The following is a 17,428-nucleotide window of genomic DNA, read 5'->3' as shown; positions in this document are numbered from 1 at the left end:
ATTGCATGTTGCAAAGCTCTGTGGTGAAGCGTCCTTGGAATGCCTTGGAGCTGTGCATGCCTTCCCCAAGCTTCTGTGAGGCAGTCTGTGGAGGAACTTTCCAGAGACACTCAGGCTTGGTCAATCAAATATAACATCTTCTCTTAAAGAGAGACAAGGGGCTGTTGTGCTAAGGGCTAAATCAAATCATGAGGCATTTTGCTCAACACCTTCCAAATGGTGGTCCTCAGGAGCTTATTGATGAGTTTGTAGGATTTTGTGAGTCAGTTACAAGTCCACATCTGCTTTACATTCAGTCTTTCAAATGGGGCCCTTATATTCCAGAAACTTGAGAAAGCCACAGATCAGAGAAATTTGAAAACTGGTTGAGATTGTATATTTGAATGTTGTAGTAACTGTTTGGTCCCTGAAAGACCTAATACCTGCACACAATGAAATCTGTGGGGAGAACTGGGTATTTCTGGATCACATGGGGCTGTAATGTCTCATTTATTCATGGTCATCACAGAGAGGGTTTATCTGCATGTGTTTGCTGAACAGGAACATTGCTTTGAGCTGTGCCAGATGAAATTATGGATTGAGTGGGAGTTATACACTGTTCCACTGAGGAATTAGCTAGTATGGTCTGGCAGCACTGCTTGTTCAAGGAACAGGTAGAAGGAGCAGTGGGGGATGGAACTCTGTAAAGTGAAAAATAAATGGGAACCTGGGGGGTGGGGGGAGGTTTCCCCTTGCAAAAGTTTAAATTCTATCAAAAATACGTGATTTTTGGGATTAAAATTGAGGAGGAAGGAAGGGATTTCTTTACAATTTTTGTGGTTTGTTCCTGGTACCTTCCCAATCGCTGTATATTGAGAGCAGAGATGTGTGTGGAAGAGTGGGAGTGGCTGAAATTGGATGGATAAAGAGTGAGGTTAAAAAAATGTATAAAGTTTGTTTCCAAGAAGCAGGAGCTGAACACTGGCAGATCCCTCACATTCAGAGAAGTAAACATCAAGACAAAGGAGAAAATCCAGGAGAGGGTTATACAAAAATCTAAGAATTAATGCATTTTGTTCATGAAATATATAATAGCTGGACTTCCGAGACTAAAAATGTCAGGCTCCCATTTCAGTTATTCCTTCTTTTCACTATTTGCTCTTCTCTGTCTCTGTTTTGTGTTTTGTTTTGTTTTTTACCTGTGCTTCATATAGTTTCTCTGTGGCTATGCATCCAGCACATTTGGCCAGTCGCCCACACCCACACCAAAGGTAAACTGAATACGAGTTCCTCTTTTGTATACTCACCTCTCCTTGGCAAGGATTGTGCTTTACTCCTGTTGGTTTATTCCTCTTCCTGTACTATCTATAGAGAATCCATTTCAAGTGACCAATGTGTTGGAGAGCATTTTTACAGCTTGTTGAATAGGTACAGGGATATGACCGTGTCACTTAATTCTAGGACTCAACTCAGAAGAACTTTGTGATGATGGGAATTTGGTTTGGATAAAATCAGAACCAGGCTCGGCCAAAGTTTTGAGTATTTTTTCCCTGATATTTGAATCACTTTAAATAACTTCAGATGGATCATCTGGGATTTGGCTGTTGTTTACCATGGTGCCGCAATTGGCTTCAGTGGGACATTATTCCTCAAAACAGCTGCAAATCTGACCCTGTTTTGCACTTTCTGAGGCAAGACAGCTCACATGCAAAGAGATACCCTTGGACTGCATTTCTGGGTTGCTAGGAAATGCTATCATTTTTGGAGGTGGAGGATTAGTACTTGTTCAGGGGGGACCTCAGATCCAAGCATTCAAAGACGAGATAATACGAAATTTTGTAATTATTGTCAAAACAGGCTTTTGGCACTCATTTAAGTCTTTTCTGTTACATCTCATGTGCTGACTGGTTCTGATTACTTCCCAAAACTTGCTTGCTAGTTATTTGGCCATAAGGTGCTAAAAATTTTATGATATAGGCTTTGTGACTCTGCTCACATTTCCACAAACCCTTGATAACCAGAGGATTAGCCTGCTTTTCAAAATTCAGCTCTTTGCATGGGGCTGAATTTCATCCCTTTTTACTTCTGCAGTGTCTTGGATGTTTGGATTTGGAATTCCAATAAGGAGGATCTGACCCAAAATGACTGAAAGCCATTAATTCCAGAAGTGGACTTCTTCCCCTCTATATCATAGTTTAAATTGTTTCAATTGGAACATATCACTGGGCCTTGCTCTAGAGTTGAAGCAAAAATAATAGTCTTTCCTGAGTTAGGATAAGAGAGCTGGAGAGAGCCTTGAGTGATAGGACAAGGGGAATGGATTTAAACTGAAAAAGAAAATGTTTAGTTGCGGTATTAGGAAGAATTTCTTTCCTGTGAGGGTGCTGAGGCACTGGCACAGGTTGCCCAGAGGAGCTGTGGATACCCCATCCCTGAAAGTGTTCAAAGCCAGGTTGGATCAACCTGGTCTAATGGAAGGTGTCACTGCCCATGGCACCAGGGTTGGAACTAAATGGACTTTAAGATCCCTTCCAACCCAAAACATTAATAATTCTGTGATTCTATGGTGGGATTAAATCCAGGAGACAAATGTGCAAAATCTGTCAGAAATGTTTAGACCAGTTTTTTCCTTTGAAGATGTCAACAGGTGATACAGGGAAATGGGAGCTTTGTTGTTGTCATAGTTGATCTTACAACTAAATTGCATTTTGTAGGTTTTCTAATGAATAATAATTGTTCATGTTTGTTAGACACATGATTTTTCACACACACACACACACACACACACACACACACACACATATATATATATATATATAAAAGTTTGTAGTTCAAAATAGTGATACTTGGCACTGTTATGTAGCCCATGTCACCATTGCATTGGAAGGCGCTTTCCAGACTGCACAGCCTTTAGGAGAAAGACTCTCTTCACTATATGATGCTGCAGAATGAGGTGGCCTCAGCTTTCAGTGGTCACCTGAAGGTCACCCCAGTGACAGTTCATACAAAAATATAACAAAGAAAAAACATAATTTTGCCCAGAAATTGCATGTCACATTGGCATGGCTCAATTTAGTGGCTTTATAATCCTAAAGAGATGGGAGGATGGTCCTTTGTCCAGAACCTTTCCCCAAAGTATTGCTGGCGGCACATGCTTTGCCCTCCTTCCCTAGCTCTCCTCAAGTATTTCATCTTTCTGCATTTCCACTGAAGCAGGTTGTTGTCTCCTGATGGTGTTTCTGGTGCACCAGCAGCCTTGTCCTTCAAGGAGGAGAAGGTGCAAAGAGACAGAAGGAATAATCTCTACCATTTCTGGCTCAGTTACCATTCTCCTTGCCTTTTGTCTTGGTGTTACTGCAAACAGCCATGTATGTGTTTGCACTTCCAAAGTTCAGACTGGCTTGAGATGGCAGAAAGAAGTGGAATTGAAGCATGTCTGGATGTCATGCTGGTCTGCACATCATTCTAAACTCTCTTCTGCATGCTTCTTCTCTGTAAATCATCTATTATCTTCTTTTTCTTGTTTTGCTCTTCTGTTTTTGAGTATTTTCCTTCCTTGATATTAAGCACAGGCTGAGTGCTTCAGTCTGGGGTATGGTACCTGTGAATCCTGCTCATCCTTCCCCATTTTACACGGTCTCATCCTCCCTTCTGCTTGGGCTTTGTATGAACACAAGTGAAGAGATAGTCTGAGTCCCAAAGACGTTACAGTCTCAAAGTTTGAAAGCTAGGAAGTGTCTGGCTGGGGAAAAGCAGAATGCATCAGCCCTTTATCCATCAGGCTACGGGGACTGGGTCTGGTTTTAGCTTAAAAAACAAAGCTTCTCCTCTGCAGTAAACCCTATATTTTCAGTGACTTGCTAGGCTATGTTGAGAGGCTGCTCCACTCCTTGTTTTTGAAGTCGTTTTATTGAAGGGTCACTTTGTTGAAGTAAGGGAAGAGGTGTGATTCTCTCTGAGCTGGTGTTGAGGTGAGGCAGAAGGGACGACAATTTCTTGAGAGGGGTCACCCATCCCTGAAGGATGAAGTTGATGCAAAACACTTGTTATTTATTGTGTGTCTGAGAGACCAAAAAGTGCCCATAGGGGTGGTGCCCACCATTGAGAGGGGTCTGTGCACAAATGTCAGGCTCTGAAATATCATCCCTGAATGGGATGATGTGGTCTTGACAGGGGGAGCCCAGACCGCTCTGACTATTTGGACAGGAAGACAAGCTGCTCTCTGGTCACTGTCCCTTCCTTCAAATCCCTCCCAGCAAAAAGTCCTGAGATGTAAGGATGGAGATGGCACCACTGCTTTTTGCCAGATCTGGATGCATGCAGGAAAGAAATGCAAGGCACCAGCCAGCTGGGGAGGCATTTCTTGCTGTCTGGGAGCAAACCACTCATGCATTCCCTTGTAGACCCTTGTACAAAGTTTTGCTCCCTTCCTAACACCATGGCTTAAAAATGATCTCTCCCAGCCAAGCCCAAACTGACTAAAATTTGGCTAACAGGTAATTGTTTTGGACTGCCAGCCCTGCTCCTGCATCTGTTGCTGCTTCCAACCCCTGTGGCTATCTTTCCCCACCTCACAGAGGTGACCTTGTGTGCATAATTAGCAGTGTGATAAGAACATTCATCAAAGCCTTTCAAACCAGGATTCTTGCTGAAACAGCCTTTTCCTCAGAAAATCTGCAACAAAATATGAGAATCAGACTCTACAGTGCTCTGCAGGTAGCAGCTGTATCCTTTAATTACTCTAGATTTGTTAGCAATTTGTCCTTCTGGGGAGGATTTTGCTGGGAGAGATCGCTGGTAACCCCCCATGCTCTTCTTGGCAAGCAGGCCAGGTTTTTGTGGTGTTTGCATGAGCTGGGTTTTCTCTTGTTGGAATTCCATGATGACTTTGTGTTTGTCTTGATTGGGTTTGTCTCAACATCACATCCAACCTGAGCTGTGTAAACTCCCTGTTTGTGGCAAAGGGGTTGGACTAGAGGGAATTTGTAATCCCTTCCGATCCAAATTATTCTGTGGTTCTGTGGAATTCCTCAGTTTTGAGGGGTGGGAATGTTAAAGGTTATTATTGATAGGTGGTGAAGCACATGTAAAAATTTTAGCAAAAGTAGAAATAAACACGGTAACAGAAATGTGCAAATAAACACTGCAAAACATGGCAGCAAGGCCAGTGCAGATGAGGATTTTGTGACTCCACACATGGCTTGACCACCTGCAAATAAGAGGATATTTGAAGCAAAAAATTAATTAAAATCCTGCTGGAATTCTCCTTTTGGGAATTCTCTGGCCATCAGGGCATATCACAGGTCATGTTACATGCTCAGCCTGTTTTTAATTAAGAGGGAGTTACCTCCTGGTGCCCAACTCTTCCTCCAGCCCTCCAGCACTACCTGCTGCCCCACAAAAGCTCCCTGAGCACCAGATCCCACTAGACACATAGCACCACTGTGACTGATGTGTAATGAGCTCAGGTAATAGTGTCTGGCACATGAAATGAGCTAGGGACTTGATTTGCAGGTGGTTTAACAAGGTTTTCCCAGAGCGGGGAGAAGGGACTATTAAGGGAAACATACACAGTCTCATTTAGAAACACTTGCCCCAAAATAGATTATTAATTTGACCAGGGGAGCTAAACCAAGAAAAATACTCCAAATCATCCTGATCCCCCTAAATACTCACCTCATTTAGTCTAGTTAATATTCTTTTCCAAAAACAACTCAAATCTGTGGTAGTACAGGCTGAGGAATCTCAGCAGAAGTTTCTGGAACTGTTGCAGAGTCACCCTGCAGCAAGCATTCTCCTGGATTATTTTTTACCCTGAATGAGTCTCTGGTTCTTCTTCAAGAGGAGCCCTGCCTGACATGAGGAACCATGACAGAGGGTTTGGCATGCCCGTGCTGCAATGCATGGGGACAGGGAAGCCCACGCTGCTCCTGAGAGGATCCCTGGGCAGCTGTACTGCCCCAGACTGTAATAGAGAGAATTTTGGTGGCCCAGAAGAGGTTGTTTGCTCTTATGGGCGGATCTTATTCATGGCTCTGCACAGGGAAGATGGGTTTTCCAGTCACACAGGGAGGTTCAAGCAGGAGAAATTAAATCATGGCACTTTTTCTGCCTGCATAGAGCCATATGGAGTGGCTGCCAGAGCCCGGCCACTGCAAGTTCACAAGCTCTGCCCTTCCCCTCTCCTACCACAACTTGCAGCCACCTCTGGCCCTGCTCCCTGCTCCAGCCCTGGCTGTTGCAGGAGGTTCCAGGGGCCGCAGCCAGAGGGGAAAGTCAGTGTTATCCTTTCATTTCCTGAGTGCGCTGCGCTGCGGTTTTGCAGGGAGCAGAGACGAGGAAGCGCTCACCGACGCTCAGCAGCCAGTTCAAGCGCTCCCTGGAGCTGTTGATGAGGACTCTCAGTGTCTGCCAGCCCTTTTTTGTCCGCTGTATCAAGCCCAATGAGTACAAGAAGCCCATGGTAAGTCCTGCTTTTCTCTCCTGGTTGCTTTTTGTATGGGACTGCCCCTGGGGTCATTCTGCTCTGGAGCTACTGGCAAAACTCCTTTGGGCATCAGTGGAGTCAGGATTGACCCTGCATGCTTGGAAAACCAACCCAGAGCCTGCTGTTCAAGCAGCAGAGTCAAGAAAGGGTTGGCAAAATCAGGCACTTGCTTTGTAGTCCAACAGCACCCCAAAACTTTTTTCAGGGGTAGCTCCAGCCCCTGCCTTTCTTCCCAAGGACAATCTCAAGGAATTCACCCTGCAGCCCCTTATCCTATAGGAAATGCCTCTCCGTTTCCATTGGGGGTAGGCTCCTTCCTGCCAGAGACTTCAGCTGAGCCATGGGTTTAGTTCTGTGACAGAGTTCAGTGCTTTCTGAAAATCATCTTTACGTGGGTGTTTTCCTGAAAATCTTTGCTCACAGTGGATCTGCCTTATTTTAAATCCTATTTGATCATTTCCACTGCCTATTTTTTTTTCTTCACCAATTACAAAAGCATGGTTCTAAAAGGCATGCTTTAAAAAGCATGGCTCTAAAAGCCAGAGGAAAATAAGAGGCAAAATAGCACAGAAGAAATATGAGAGGAGTTATCTTGCTCCAACTCACAGTGATTTGCTTCAAAAGCAATGAACATTATGGGGGAAAACTTTTGGGAGCAAATGAAAAGGAGGGGGAGGGCTCTCAATCCCCCTGACCACAAACTGCTCATGGAAGGGACTCCGAGTTTTGCAGCAGAAGACAGGTGGTAAGGTGGGTGCTGCACACCCTGATCCCACTTGCCAGGATCAGACTCTGATGCTGTGAGCAATCACTGTTTCCTGCTCACCAAGCTTAATTGTGGTATTGCTTGGAAAGGAAGAGCTTTATTTAATAAATAATCTAGCCAGGGCTGGAGCTTTATCTAAAGTCAGTGTTAGCAAAGCTCAGTCGAGTGCAAAAAAGCATAAAATCCTGAATTTCAGGGCTTTTATGTACAAGCAGTGTTTGTTTGAAACTTATTTTTGCTGTTCAGAGAACCTAATATGATGTAGAGCGAAAGGTTTGGTGGATCTCTCAGGTCATTTTACTGTGCTCTTATCCTGGTTTTGGTGAGAGTAAAAACCTGTTAGCCTGTTAATGGAATATTTTGGGTAAATATTTAATAGTATGTCTGATGTGTGATTGTCATCTGAGCAGAGATTAGAACAAGACCTTCTTTTTGGACATAGGTGATGTTGAGAAGTAGGTGTACATCCTGAACTGATGTTAGCAAATTATTCTGTATGCCCTGAATCTGAGCTGTTTTTACAGCTGGATGTCTGGAATTCAGTCTGGTATTTTGACTTCTGCATAGGAAATCTGTATTTCATCGGGTCTTCCAAGTGCTAAGCTAGAAGTCTCTGTTCAATCTATTTGTCTACAGTGGGACAGGAAAACAAGTTTCAAGTTTGAAAGAATTAGACAAAGAGAAATTAATCTCCCCATAAAAGAAATAAATGGGTGAGCTAACACTGAATCAGAGACTGCAGTGTGATATGAAATGTGATTTCTTGCTAAATTTAATTTTGGCCTTGGTTTAATAATCCAAAGGAAAAGGAATCCCAGATAAAGGCACACAGAGCTGTGCAGGGTGATTGCAAAAGAGAACATTGTCTGAGAGATCATTTTTCTGTCCCTGCCTTTGAAGGAAAACGTACTGATAGTGATAGGAAATGGCATAGCGGAAGCAAAAGGTCAGTGGAAAGTCCTGACTGTTTGTTACTTTATGTTATTCTAAAACTTTTACTTCCTTCTGAAATGTGCTTTAGGGGGGAAAAAATTGTTTGTGTCGGGATGCTGGCTGGAGTTCTCTGGGTCTGTATATCATCCCATGCTGCTGCTTCTGAGTATTGTTCTGGTTAGTCCAAGAGTAAGGCGTGGGATGAATTAGATAACAAAACCATGCAAAGAAAATCAAAACCGTCTCCAGCAGTCTGTGCCTCATCAGGCCCATGTGGAGGAGCGCATAGTTGCCCATATGTACAATGAACTAGCTCTTAAAAGATTTGTGATCAAACCCTGGTGTCCCGTAACCTCCCTAGCTGTTTGATCGGGAGCTGTGCGTCCGTCAGCTGAGGTACTCTGGGATGATGGAGACCATCCGCATCCGCCGGGCTGGATACCCCATCCGCTACACCTTTGTAGAGTTTGTGGACCGCTACCGGGTGCTCATGCCTGGGGTGAAGCCAGCCTACAAGCAGGTGAGAATCCTCCTTCACAGGTAGCGAGTGCTCTCTCCTGGGCAATCTCCAGAGATATTTCAGGGGCGTGCCTCCTCTCCAAAATCAATTACGCAACATTTGATCCCCAGGTGTCACAGTAGTGCTCTGGGCTTTCCAAGTGAGGAAAAATGGTTACAGGGCTGGCAGGGACAGGTAGCCATACTCAGCCTGTCCATCTCACTCATCCTAAACAGAGTGACAGTAAAGCCATAAGAGCCTTATTAGCAGAAAACTGCAGGATTTGGGACCAGAAGAGGTTTACACTGGGCCTGGGAGGAGAGATGGGTGAGTCTGGTCCTGGTGAATCCCAGCTCCTTTTCTGTCAGGGTGACCTGCGTGGGACGTGCCAGCGCATTGCTGAAGCAGTGCTGGGGAAGGATGATGACTGGCAGATTGGCAAGACAAAGATATTTCTAAAGGTGGGTGGTTCTCCACATTCCCTCTGCCATCTTGGATCCTTGCCTCTGGAGGTGTCTCCTACCATTTCCTTTCCATCACAAGACATGACCCTTTTCCATGGTCTCTGGGCTGGCATAGAGCAGAGGCGGGTAGAGCCTGGCTTAAGGCAGAGCATTTGGGGGCAGTTTAGGAGCAGCAGGCAGGAGGAAGTCCTGACACGGTGTCAGCACTGATGCATTCACAAATCCATACCAACACAAAAGTGGTCACATCCAGTGCACAGCCTTTTCCCGCCTGGGCTGAGTGGTTCAGTTTTGTGTCCTGCCTTCACCCAAAAGACACAGCAGCAGGACAGGTGCCCATGCAGAGCCCTCCAAAGAGAGGGACATGAGCACAACAGGCACATTTTGCTTTCTGCACATCCTTGTGCAACCCAAGATATGCCTACATTCTCCTTTTCTGCATCAGTCCAGCTGACACAGAGCAGTCCAACATTGCAGGTCCCCTGCAGCCCCATACACACTCATCTTTCCTTACAAACCCATTCCTGTGCTGTTCTGGGAAGGTGAGGCTTCTCTTGAGCAAAAATCACAATGATAAAGCCTGACTGCTTACACCTAAATTCACCCCCAAATCCCACTGCCAGTACAAACACCCCCATCTCTTCCCCAGAACTTGTTCCCACTAGTTGCTCTTTGCAGAGCCTGTTATCAAGATTTCACAGCTGTCAGGACAGGAAACAGAGAAATTGGGAGGCCCTGAGGGGCCGCGGGAGGTCGAGCAAAGCAGGAAACATGTGGAACTGCCTCTGCTGCACGCAGTGCGGCATGGCTCAGCTTGCCATGACTGGGAAAGAAAGCTGCATCACACATTAAGGGGAAGGCCAACAAGGCTGACACCCTACTGGGAGTCTGTTATCGTCCACCCAACCAGGAAGAAGAGGTTGATGACTTGTTCTATAAGCAGCTAGGTAATGTTTCAAGATCGTCAGCCCTTGTTCTTGTGGGTGACTTCAACCTACCAGACATCTGCTGGGAACTTAATACAGCAGAAAAGAAGCAGTCCAAGAAATTCTTAGAGAGTATGGAAGACAACTTTCTGTCACAGCTGGTGGGTGAATCCACCAGGGGAGGGACTATGTTAGATCTGCTGTTTACAAATAGAGATGGGCTGGTGGGAGATGTGATGGTTGGAGGTCGCTTGGGTCAGAGTGATCATGAAATAATAGAGTTCTCAATATTTGGTGAAGTCAGAAGGAGCACCAGTAAGACTCTTGCACTGGATTTCCGGAGGGCAGACTTTGGCCTGTTTAGGAGACTTATTCAAAGCGTCCCTTGGGAGACAGCCTTTAAAAACAAAGGAGTTCAGGAAGGGTGGACATGCCTCAAAACGGAGATCTTGAGGGCACAGGAACAGACTGTCCCTGTGTGCCAAAAAATAAGTCAGCGGGGTAAACGTCCAGCCTGGCTGGGCAAAGAGGTTCTAGAGGAACTCAGGAATAAAAAGAGGACCTATCAGCTTTGGAAGGAGGGTCAGGTCTCTAAGGAAGTATTCAAGAAGGCTGCTAGAGCATGCAGGAAGAAAATTAGGGAGGCCAAATCTCAGTTTGAACTTAGAATGGCGACTTCTGTAAAGGATAACAAAAAATGTTTTTACAAATACATTAATGCTAGAAGGAAGGGTAAGACCAGCCTTAGTTCCCTATTGGACAAGGCAGGGAACTTAGTATCTGCAGATGAGGAGAAGGCAGAAGTGCTTAATGACTACTTTGCCTCAGTTTTTAGTGGGAAGATGACTTGCCTTCAAGATACCTGCCCCCCTGGGCTGGTTGATGGGGTCAGGGAGCAGAATGGTTCCCCCTTTATCCAAGAGGAGACAGTCAAAGAACTACTGAAATGCCTGGATGTTCATAAATCTATGGGACCTGAACGGGATCCACCCCAGGGTAATGAGAGAGCTGGCAGATGAGCTTACAAAGCCACTCTCCATAATTTACCAACAGTCCTGGCTCACTGGTGAGGTTCCGGAAGACTGGAAGCTGGCCAATGTGACACCCATTCACAAAAAGGGTGCAAAGGAGGATCCTGGTAATTATAGACCAGTCAGCCTGACCTCAGTACCTGGCAAAATAATGGAACAGTTTATATTAAGTGCCATCATGAAGAATTTACAGGATGGCCAGGATATCAGACCCAGTCAGCATGGGTTTAGGAAGGGTAGGTCATGTTTAACCAACCTGGTCACCTTTTATGACCAGGTAACCCGCCTAGTGGATGCAGGAAAGGCTGTAGATGTTGTTTATTTGGATTTCAGCAAGGCCTTTGACACTGTCTCCCACAGCATACTCCTAGATAAGCTGGCAGCCTGTGGCTTGGACAGGAACATTCTGTGCTGGGTTAGGAACTGGCTGCATGGCCGAGCCCAGAGAGTGGTCGTGAATGGTGCTGCATCCAGCTGGAGGCCAGTCACCAGTGGTGTCCCTCAGGGGTCTGTGCTGGGGCCAGTTCTGTTTAATATTTTTATTGATGATATGGATGAGGGTTTAGAGTCTTTCATTAGTAAATTTGCAGATGACACTAAGCTGGGAGCATGTGTCGATCAGTTAGAGGGACAGAGAGCTTTGCAGAAGGATTTGGAACGGTTGGATGGATGGGCAGAATCCAATGGGATGAAGTTCAACAAGTCCAAGTGCCGAGTCCTGCACTTTGGCCACAATAACCCCCTGCAGCGTTATAGGCTGGGGATGGTGTGGCTGGACAGTGCTCATGTGGAAAGAGACCTGGGGGTACTGGTTGACAGTCGGCTGAACATGAGCCACCAGTGTGCTCAGGTGGCCAAGAAGGCCAATGGCATCCTGGCCAGTATCAGGAATAGTGTGTCCAGCAGGAGCAGGGAGGTCATTCTTCCCCTGTACTCGGCACTGGTGAGGCCACACCTAGAGTACTGTGTCCAGTTCTGGGCCCCTCAGTTTAGGAGGGACGCTGAGATGCTTGAGCGTGTCCAAAGGAGAGCAACGAGGCTGGTGAGGGGCTTGGAACACAAGCCATATGAGGAACGACTAAGAGAGCTGGGTTTGTTTAGCCTGGAGAAGAGAAGACTCAGAGGTGACCTTATCACTCTCTACAACTTCCTGAAGGGTGGCTGTAGTGAGCTGGGGGTCAGTCTCTTTCTCCGAGCAACAACAGATAGAACAAGAGGACACAGTCTCAAGCTGCGCCAAGGGAGATACAGGTTAGACCTAAGGAGGAAGTTTTTCACAGAAGGAGTGGTCAAACACTGGAATCATCTGCCCAGGGAGGTGGTAGAGTCACCATCCCTGGATGTGTTTAAAAGGAGACTAGATGTGGCACTTAGTGCCATGACCTAGTTGAGGTATAAGATAGGATGGGTTGGACTCGATGATCTTGAAGGTCTCTTCCAACCTAGAAATTCTGTGATTCTGTGATTCTGTGATAATGTGGGAGGAATCAGAATAAAGCTTGGATTGGTGCACCTGAAAGCCTCAGGGCAAAGGAAATTCCGTGTTTTGAGGAGCTTTTTATTTCCTTAGGTTAGGGAAGCATTGCAGTCTTGGCTGGAAGAAGTGATGGGACCCAGGTAGCCTGGAGTTTGTTTGCAAACCTCTCCAGTGCTCCTAGGAGCTGCTCCCATGTCTGAGAGCACTAGGAGGGAGCTCTGCAGGGAAGGATAGTGTAATTCTGTTGTTTTCAGACTGTGAAGTATTGCATTTGCAGCTTCTGGATGACCTTGTTCATTTGGGAATGAAGACTGTAAATCACTAGGGTTTATGTTAGGACTTCCCCAGTGAGCAGGTGGCATAATACTTGGTATGTAAAATGACCCCAGAGTTTATTTGGGACAACTATCCTGGGGAAGGGTCTTGTACCACCCATTCTGGCCACATCTCAGGCTTGAGACATTGGTGTTGTGTTGCTTCCTCCCACAGGACCACCACGACATGCTGCTGGAGATTGAGAGAGACAAGGCCATCACGGACAAAGTCATCCTCATCCAGAAGGTGGTTCGTGGTTATAAAGACAGGTAGGTATGAACCCCACGGCCAAATGGGAGGTGGGCTATGTGGGGTGCTTCATCCAGCAAGGGGATCCTGGAGGCTGCATCACTTCTTTGGTGCCCAGATGACCAGAGGGGACCCCAATATGTTGGCACTCAGGTGCAGCAAGTACTGGAGGAAAACAGTAGAGGAAACAAGAGGGTAACTGTGTTATCTGCCTCAAATCTGGACAAAACAGGACCTTCTGTCCCTGTTCATTGCCATCTTCAGAGGATGTGGTGTTTGCTATGACAGTGCAGCAGTGGGCTCTGAGCCAGCTGAGGGCCATGCTGAGATTCCAATTTATGGGGATCCCCACGACTGCAGAGGGAACGCTCAGTCACCTACTACTAAAGTTGCTCGGCCCAAGGGGTTCAGAACTCTTCCCTTTGCAGCCCAGTTTCAAGACATGGGAAGAGAATGGGTAGCTCATGGCGCCATTGTGGATGAAGAGAGGGAGCCGCAGCCAAGGACAAGCTACACCTATGAAGGAGGGACAGTTTTTGGGGTTTTATGCTCTGTGATTGTCCAAGCCTCAGCTGTGACTCAGGTTGTGTTTTGCAGAAAGGCCACATACTAAATAACTCATCAATCTTTCACACACTGATTATAGCAAGACCCCCAAGACCTCCCAACACAATTGTTGTCTGCAGGTAGGATCAGATCAGGCTGAGAAGGACTGGAGGAGCAGATAGGGATAGCAGTGTGCTGTTGGTGAGGTTTGCTCTCGATCGTGTGGGTGGGATTCAATCCATTTTCAGGTGCTAAAATGAAATGGGAAGGACACATAGAGAAAAGATTTTAGGTGTGAGAAGGGGATGCTGGGCTGGGATTCCTATAATCTCCTGTTCTTCCCGTTTCCATAATGTGGCATAATCTCCCTGAAGAGACCTCTCAGAGAGAGTGCCTACAGATGTTTTTATGAAAGCATGGAAAGCTGGGGAAGGAGACATTTTCAAACTAAAAATGCAGTGTTTATTCCACCTGGACACTCAGGTTCAAATCTCCAAGAAATGAGACCCAGGAGATGATGTGTCAAAACCACAGAGGCAAATGATTGAAATGCTTTTGCAGGTCCAATTTTCTGAAAGTGAGAAATTCAGTCCTGATGATTCAAAGATACTGGCGTGGACATAACTGCAGGAAGAACTATGGTGCTGTAAGTACAGGGGTGCTTCCTCATGCCTCTGCCTTCCTGCCTCTCTAGCCTGGGACATACATAATGGTTTCCTGGTTCAAAATGTCCCATTGAATGTCGGAAGTGGTGAGGTTGGCTTTTATCAGTTGGAGTGATGAATAGAAGTTTGCTCTTTTGCTTTGTCATTTCATTGAAGAGACCACCTTGTAGTTGTCCTCTCCCCTGTGACTTATATGTCCATTGCACCAATGGGTCATTTGGGGTTTTGTAAGCCTTCCCCTAATTTCCAGATGACTGAAAACTCAAGAGCAGCTTCCTCTAAAAAATTAATTCCATCTCCATGTGGGATCATATTTGAGTTTCTCACCCTCCCAGTCCATAGTGCTCTTTTCTCCCTGCACCATCTAGTTTTGACCCACCAGCAGTGGTTTTTGGAAAGTGTGTTAAGGTCTAAAGTATCTCAATACAATCTTTCAAGCCTGCAACTTGGTAGAAAGTGCTACTTCCAGGCTGGCTAGAATGCTGCCTCCTGCCATCAGACAGCACCTTGACTGTCAGGCAGGAGTTGTGCAGATGCTGGACCTCTGTAGGAGCAGCCATCATGGCTTGTGGCTGCCTTGGGATGGCCAACCAGACATCCTGAATCCCTTCAAAGTCTCATTGGAGAAGAAACTGTGTTTGTCTTTCCTGGGCTTTGAATCAATGCAGCAGCCACGGTGCTTCATTTCTCCACCCTCTTGTAGACCCTCCTTCCAGAAGGTTTGCTGTCGTGGGGACTGATTTCAGTGGCTCTTATTTATAGCCGTGCAAGCAGGAGATTAGCAGTGGAAATCTGCTTACGGTGGGTGAGCCCCTGGCTGGCGGGGTGGTTTCATCCTGCTCCCTCCTGCAGATGCGGATTGGCTTCCTGAGGCTGCAGGCCCTGTACCGATCCCGCAAGCTTCACAAGCAGTACCACATGGCTCGCCGGCGGATCATCGAGTTTCAGGCACGGTGCCGGGGCTACCTGGTCCGTCGGGCCTTCCGCCACCGCCTCTGGGCTGTCCTCACCGTCCAGGCCTACGCCCGGGGCATGATCGCCCGAAGGCTCTACAAGCGCCTCCGGGGGGAAGTAAGTACCGTGGAGGAAAAAAGGAAATGAGGAGAGGGGAGAAATACATGCTTCTGCATCATGTGCTCTTGGGATCCAATTTTAAAGGAAAAAAAAAATCAAAAAATAATTAGATGCCTGTTCAGAAAGGCTCTTCTGTTTATTCCCACAGTATTATCGACGCCTGGAAGCAGAGAAACTTCGACTGGCAGAAGAGGAACGACTTCGAAAGGAGATGAGTGCCAAGAAAGCCAAAGAAGAAGCAGAAAAGAAACACCAAGTACATGGGGACTGATCTCTTTGTGGGGTTCTGTCTGTTCTCCAGGAATTAGTTTTGCTCCTTTGACGGGCAATGACAAAAATATCGAAGGGATTTCTGCCCTGCTTGAGTGGTTTGTATTTAATTCTCCAAAGTACTCTGTGCTCTATTAGTTTGAGTCTGCTCCAGAATTTCTGATTTGCTGCACAGGAATGCCAGAGATTACAGTTATTATTCACTTTTGCTATTGTATAAAGGGGGAACTGGGACACTCTGTGTATGTGTGGACATGCAGGGCTGTTGTATAAAAGAAAAAAAATTAGGTCAGTGAGAATTTCTGTGCATGGACTAACACCCCTAAACAGGCACTAAGGAATAGGGAAAATGAATTGCTTTGTCCTTCTGCAGTTGGGAAACTTAGACATGGACATGTCACTGATTTGCTCCAAGTTATGATGCGAGTATAGTGCCCTAAGCAACAGGCCACCTGCCTCCCTAAATCCATGCCCTGTGGAATTTACTGCCAGCTCTTTGGAAGGAGCAGTTCAGTCACTGCACTTCTTTTGCAGGTACGCCTGGCCCAGCTGGCACGGGAAGATGCAGAGAGAGAAGTAAAGGAGAAAGAGGAAGCACGTCGGAAGAAAGAGCTCTTAGAAAAAATGGAGAGAGCTCGCAATGAGCCAGTGAATGACTCAGAAATGGTGGACAAAATGTTTGGATTCCTGGGAACAACCTCCTCCCTTCCTGGCCAGGAGGGACAGGCACCCAATGGCTTTGAGGTATTGGAAGATGTACAGGAGCCTGGCTAACACATGACAGGTGTTGGCAAAACATTAATAGATCAAGAAAGAATACAGTAATTAAAAAGTGGGTCTCTGAAGGCTTTCTTCAAGGTCAGGCTCTCCTGTGTGACCCCAGAGGGTTATTGTGCTGTGGCTAGAGATGGGCAGGCATCCTGGCAGCTTTCCCCTTGACTCCCAAATGGAGGAGAGTGCTATCACTATAAGGTTATCAAGGACTTGTGACCTTTGAGATCTTCCCTTTTAGGTTCATCACAACTTAGGGCATTTAGCTCTTAGACATCCTTTCCCCATGCTATGAGTGGGGCCATGGTTGTTGCTTCTCCTACTGCCCTGGGGACATTCCTGGGCACAGGCATGTCCTTCAAAGCTTGGGCTCTAGAGCTATATTCCATGGCTTTCCTCCAGCTGACTTTTCCTTTTGGGATGGAAATCAGACTGGCAGAAAAGTCAGGCCCAAATGGAAATGATAGTTTGATATCCAAAGCCATGCTGAGTGTCTGACATTTCCTTCCACAACAGGATCTTGAGCAAGTCCAGAAGGAGCTGGAGGAAGAGGACCTGGATGCAGCACTGCCTCTCCCTGAAGAGGAGGAAGAAGACCTCTCAGAGTACAAATTTGCCAAGTTTGCTGCCACGTATTTCCAGGGCACAACAACACACACATACATCCGCCGGCCCCTCAAGCAGCCTCTCTTGTACCATGAAGATGAAGGAGACCAGTTGGTGAGGCAGGGGATGAAAAACCTTGAGCAGGGCTGGGTGGGTTGGGGCAAGCCTGGATAACCCTCTAGCCAAAGGGTATCAGGAGTTTCCATTTTGGGATAAACTCATCTGCTGCACATGTGTCCATGGCCACTGTCCCACCAGTATGCTTTGAGTGCTGGTAAGACAGTGAATATCAGAAGGATGGGGCATTAGAGAGGAGGGTCCCTCTGTGTACCTTGGTGTTAAAACAATGAGGTGCTGTGGGCTCAGGGCA

At 46.4% G+C, this 17,428-nt stretch overlaps 2 protein-coding genes across 5 annotated transcripts in view; both read left to right on the top strand.

Moving 5' to 3' along the window:
* The window catches only part of MYO7A (myosin VIIA), a 100,949-nt gene that overhangs the window by 58,316 nt on the left and 25,205 nt on the right, over positions 1–17,428 (top strand). For 3 of the 4 annotated variants that reach the window (XM_064409762.1, XM_064409761.1, XM_064409763.1), the window contains 10 exons: positions 1,194–1,250; positions 6,305–6,442; positions 8,527–8,685; positions 9,033–9,125; positions 13,052–13,146; positions 14,234–14,318; positions 15,190–15,408; positions 15,560–15,667; positions 16,216–16,425; positions 16,969–17,172. In XM_064409762.1, coding sequence (XP_064265832.1) covers positions 1,194–1,250; positions 6,305–6,442; positions 8,527–8,685; positions 9,033–9,125; positions 13,052–13,146; positions 14,234–14,318; positions 15,190–15,408; positions 15,560–15,667; positions 16,216–16,425; positions 16,969–17,172 — 1,368 coding nt within the window. The remainder of the gene's footprint in view (positions 1–1,193; positions 1,251–6,304; positions 6,443–8,526; positions 8,686–9,032; positions 9,126–13,051; positions 13,147–14,233; positions 14,319–15,189; positions 15,409–15,559; positions 15,668–16,215; positions 16,426–16,968; positions 17,173–17,428) is intronic. The other variant, XM_064409764.1, reaches the window with a different exon arrangement.
* LOC135294477 (uncharacterized) lies at positions 11,756–12,518 on the top strand. Its single transcript, XM_064409798.1, is given in 3 exon segments — positions 11,756–11,975; positions 11,978–12,068; positions 12,070–12,518. Coding segments are annotated over 3 exon segments (696 nt in total). The 5' UTR covers positions 11,756–11,773; the 3' UTR covers positions 12,473–12,518.

The sequence above is a fragment of the Passer domesticus genome, chromosome 2 (genome assembly GCF_036417665.1).
Source record: "Passer domesticus isolate bPasDom1 chromosome 2, bPasDom1.hap1, whole genome shotgun sequence".
Lineage (NCBI taxonomy): Eukaryota > Metazoa > Chordata > Aves > Passeriformes > Passeridae > Passer > Passer domesticus.
The sequence above is the reverse complement of the archived record's forward strand: the minus strand, read 5'-3'. Positions and strand labels throughout refer to the sequence as shown.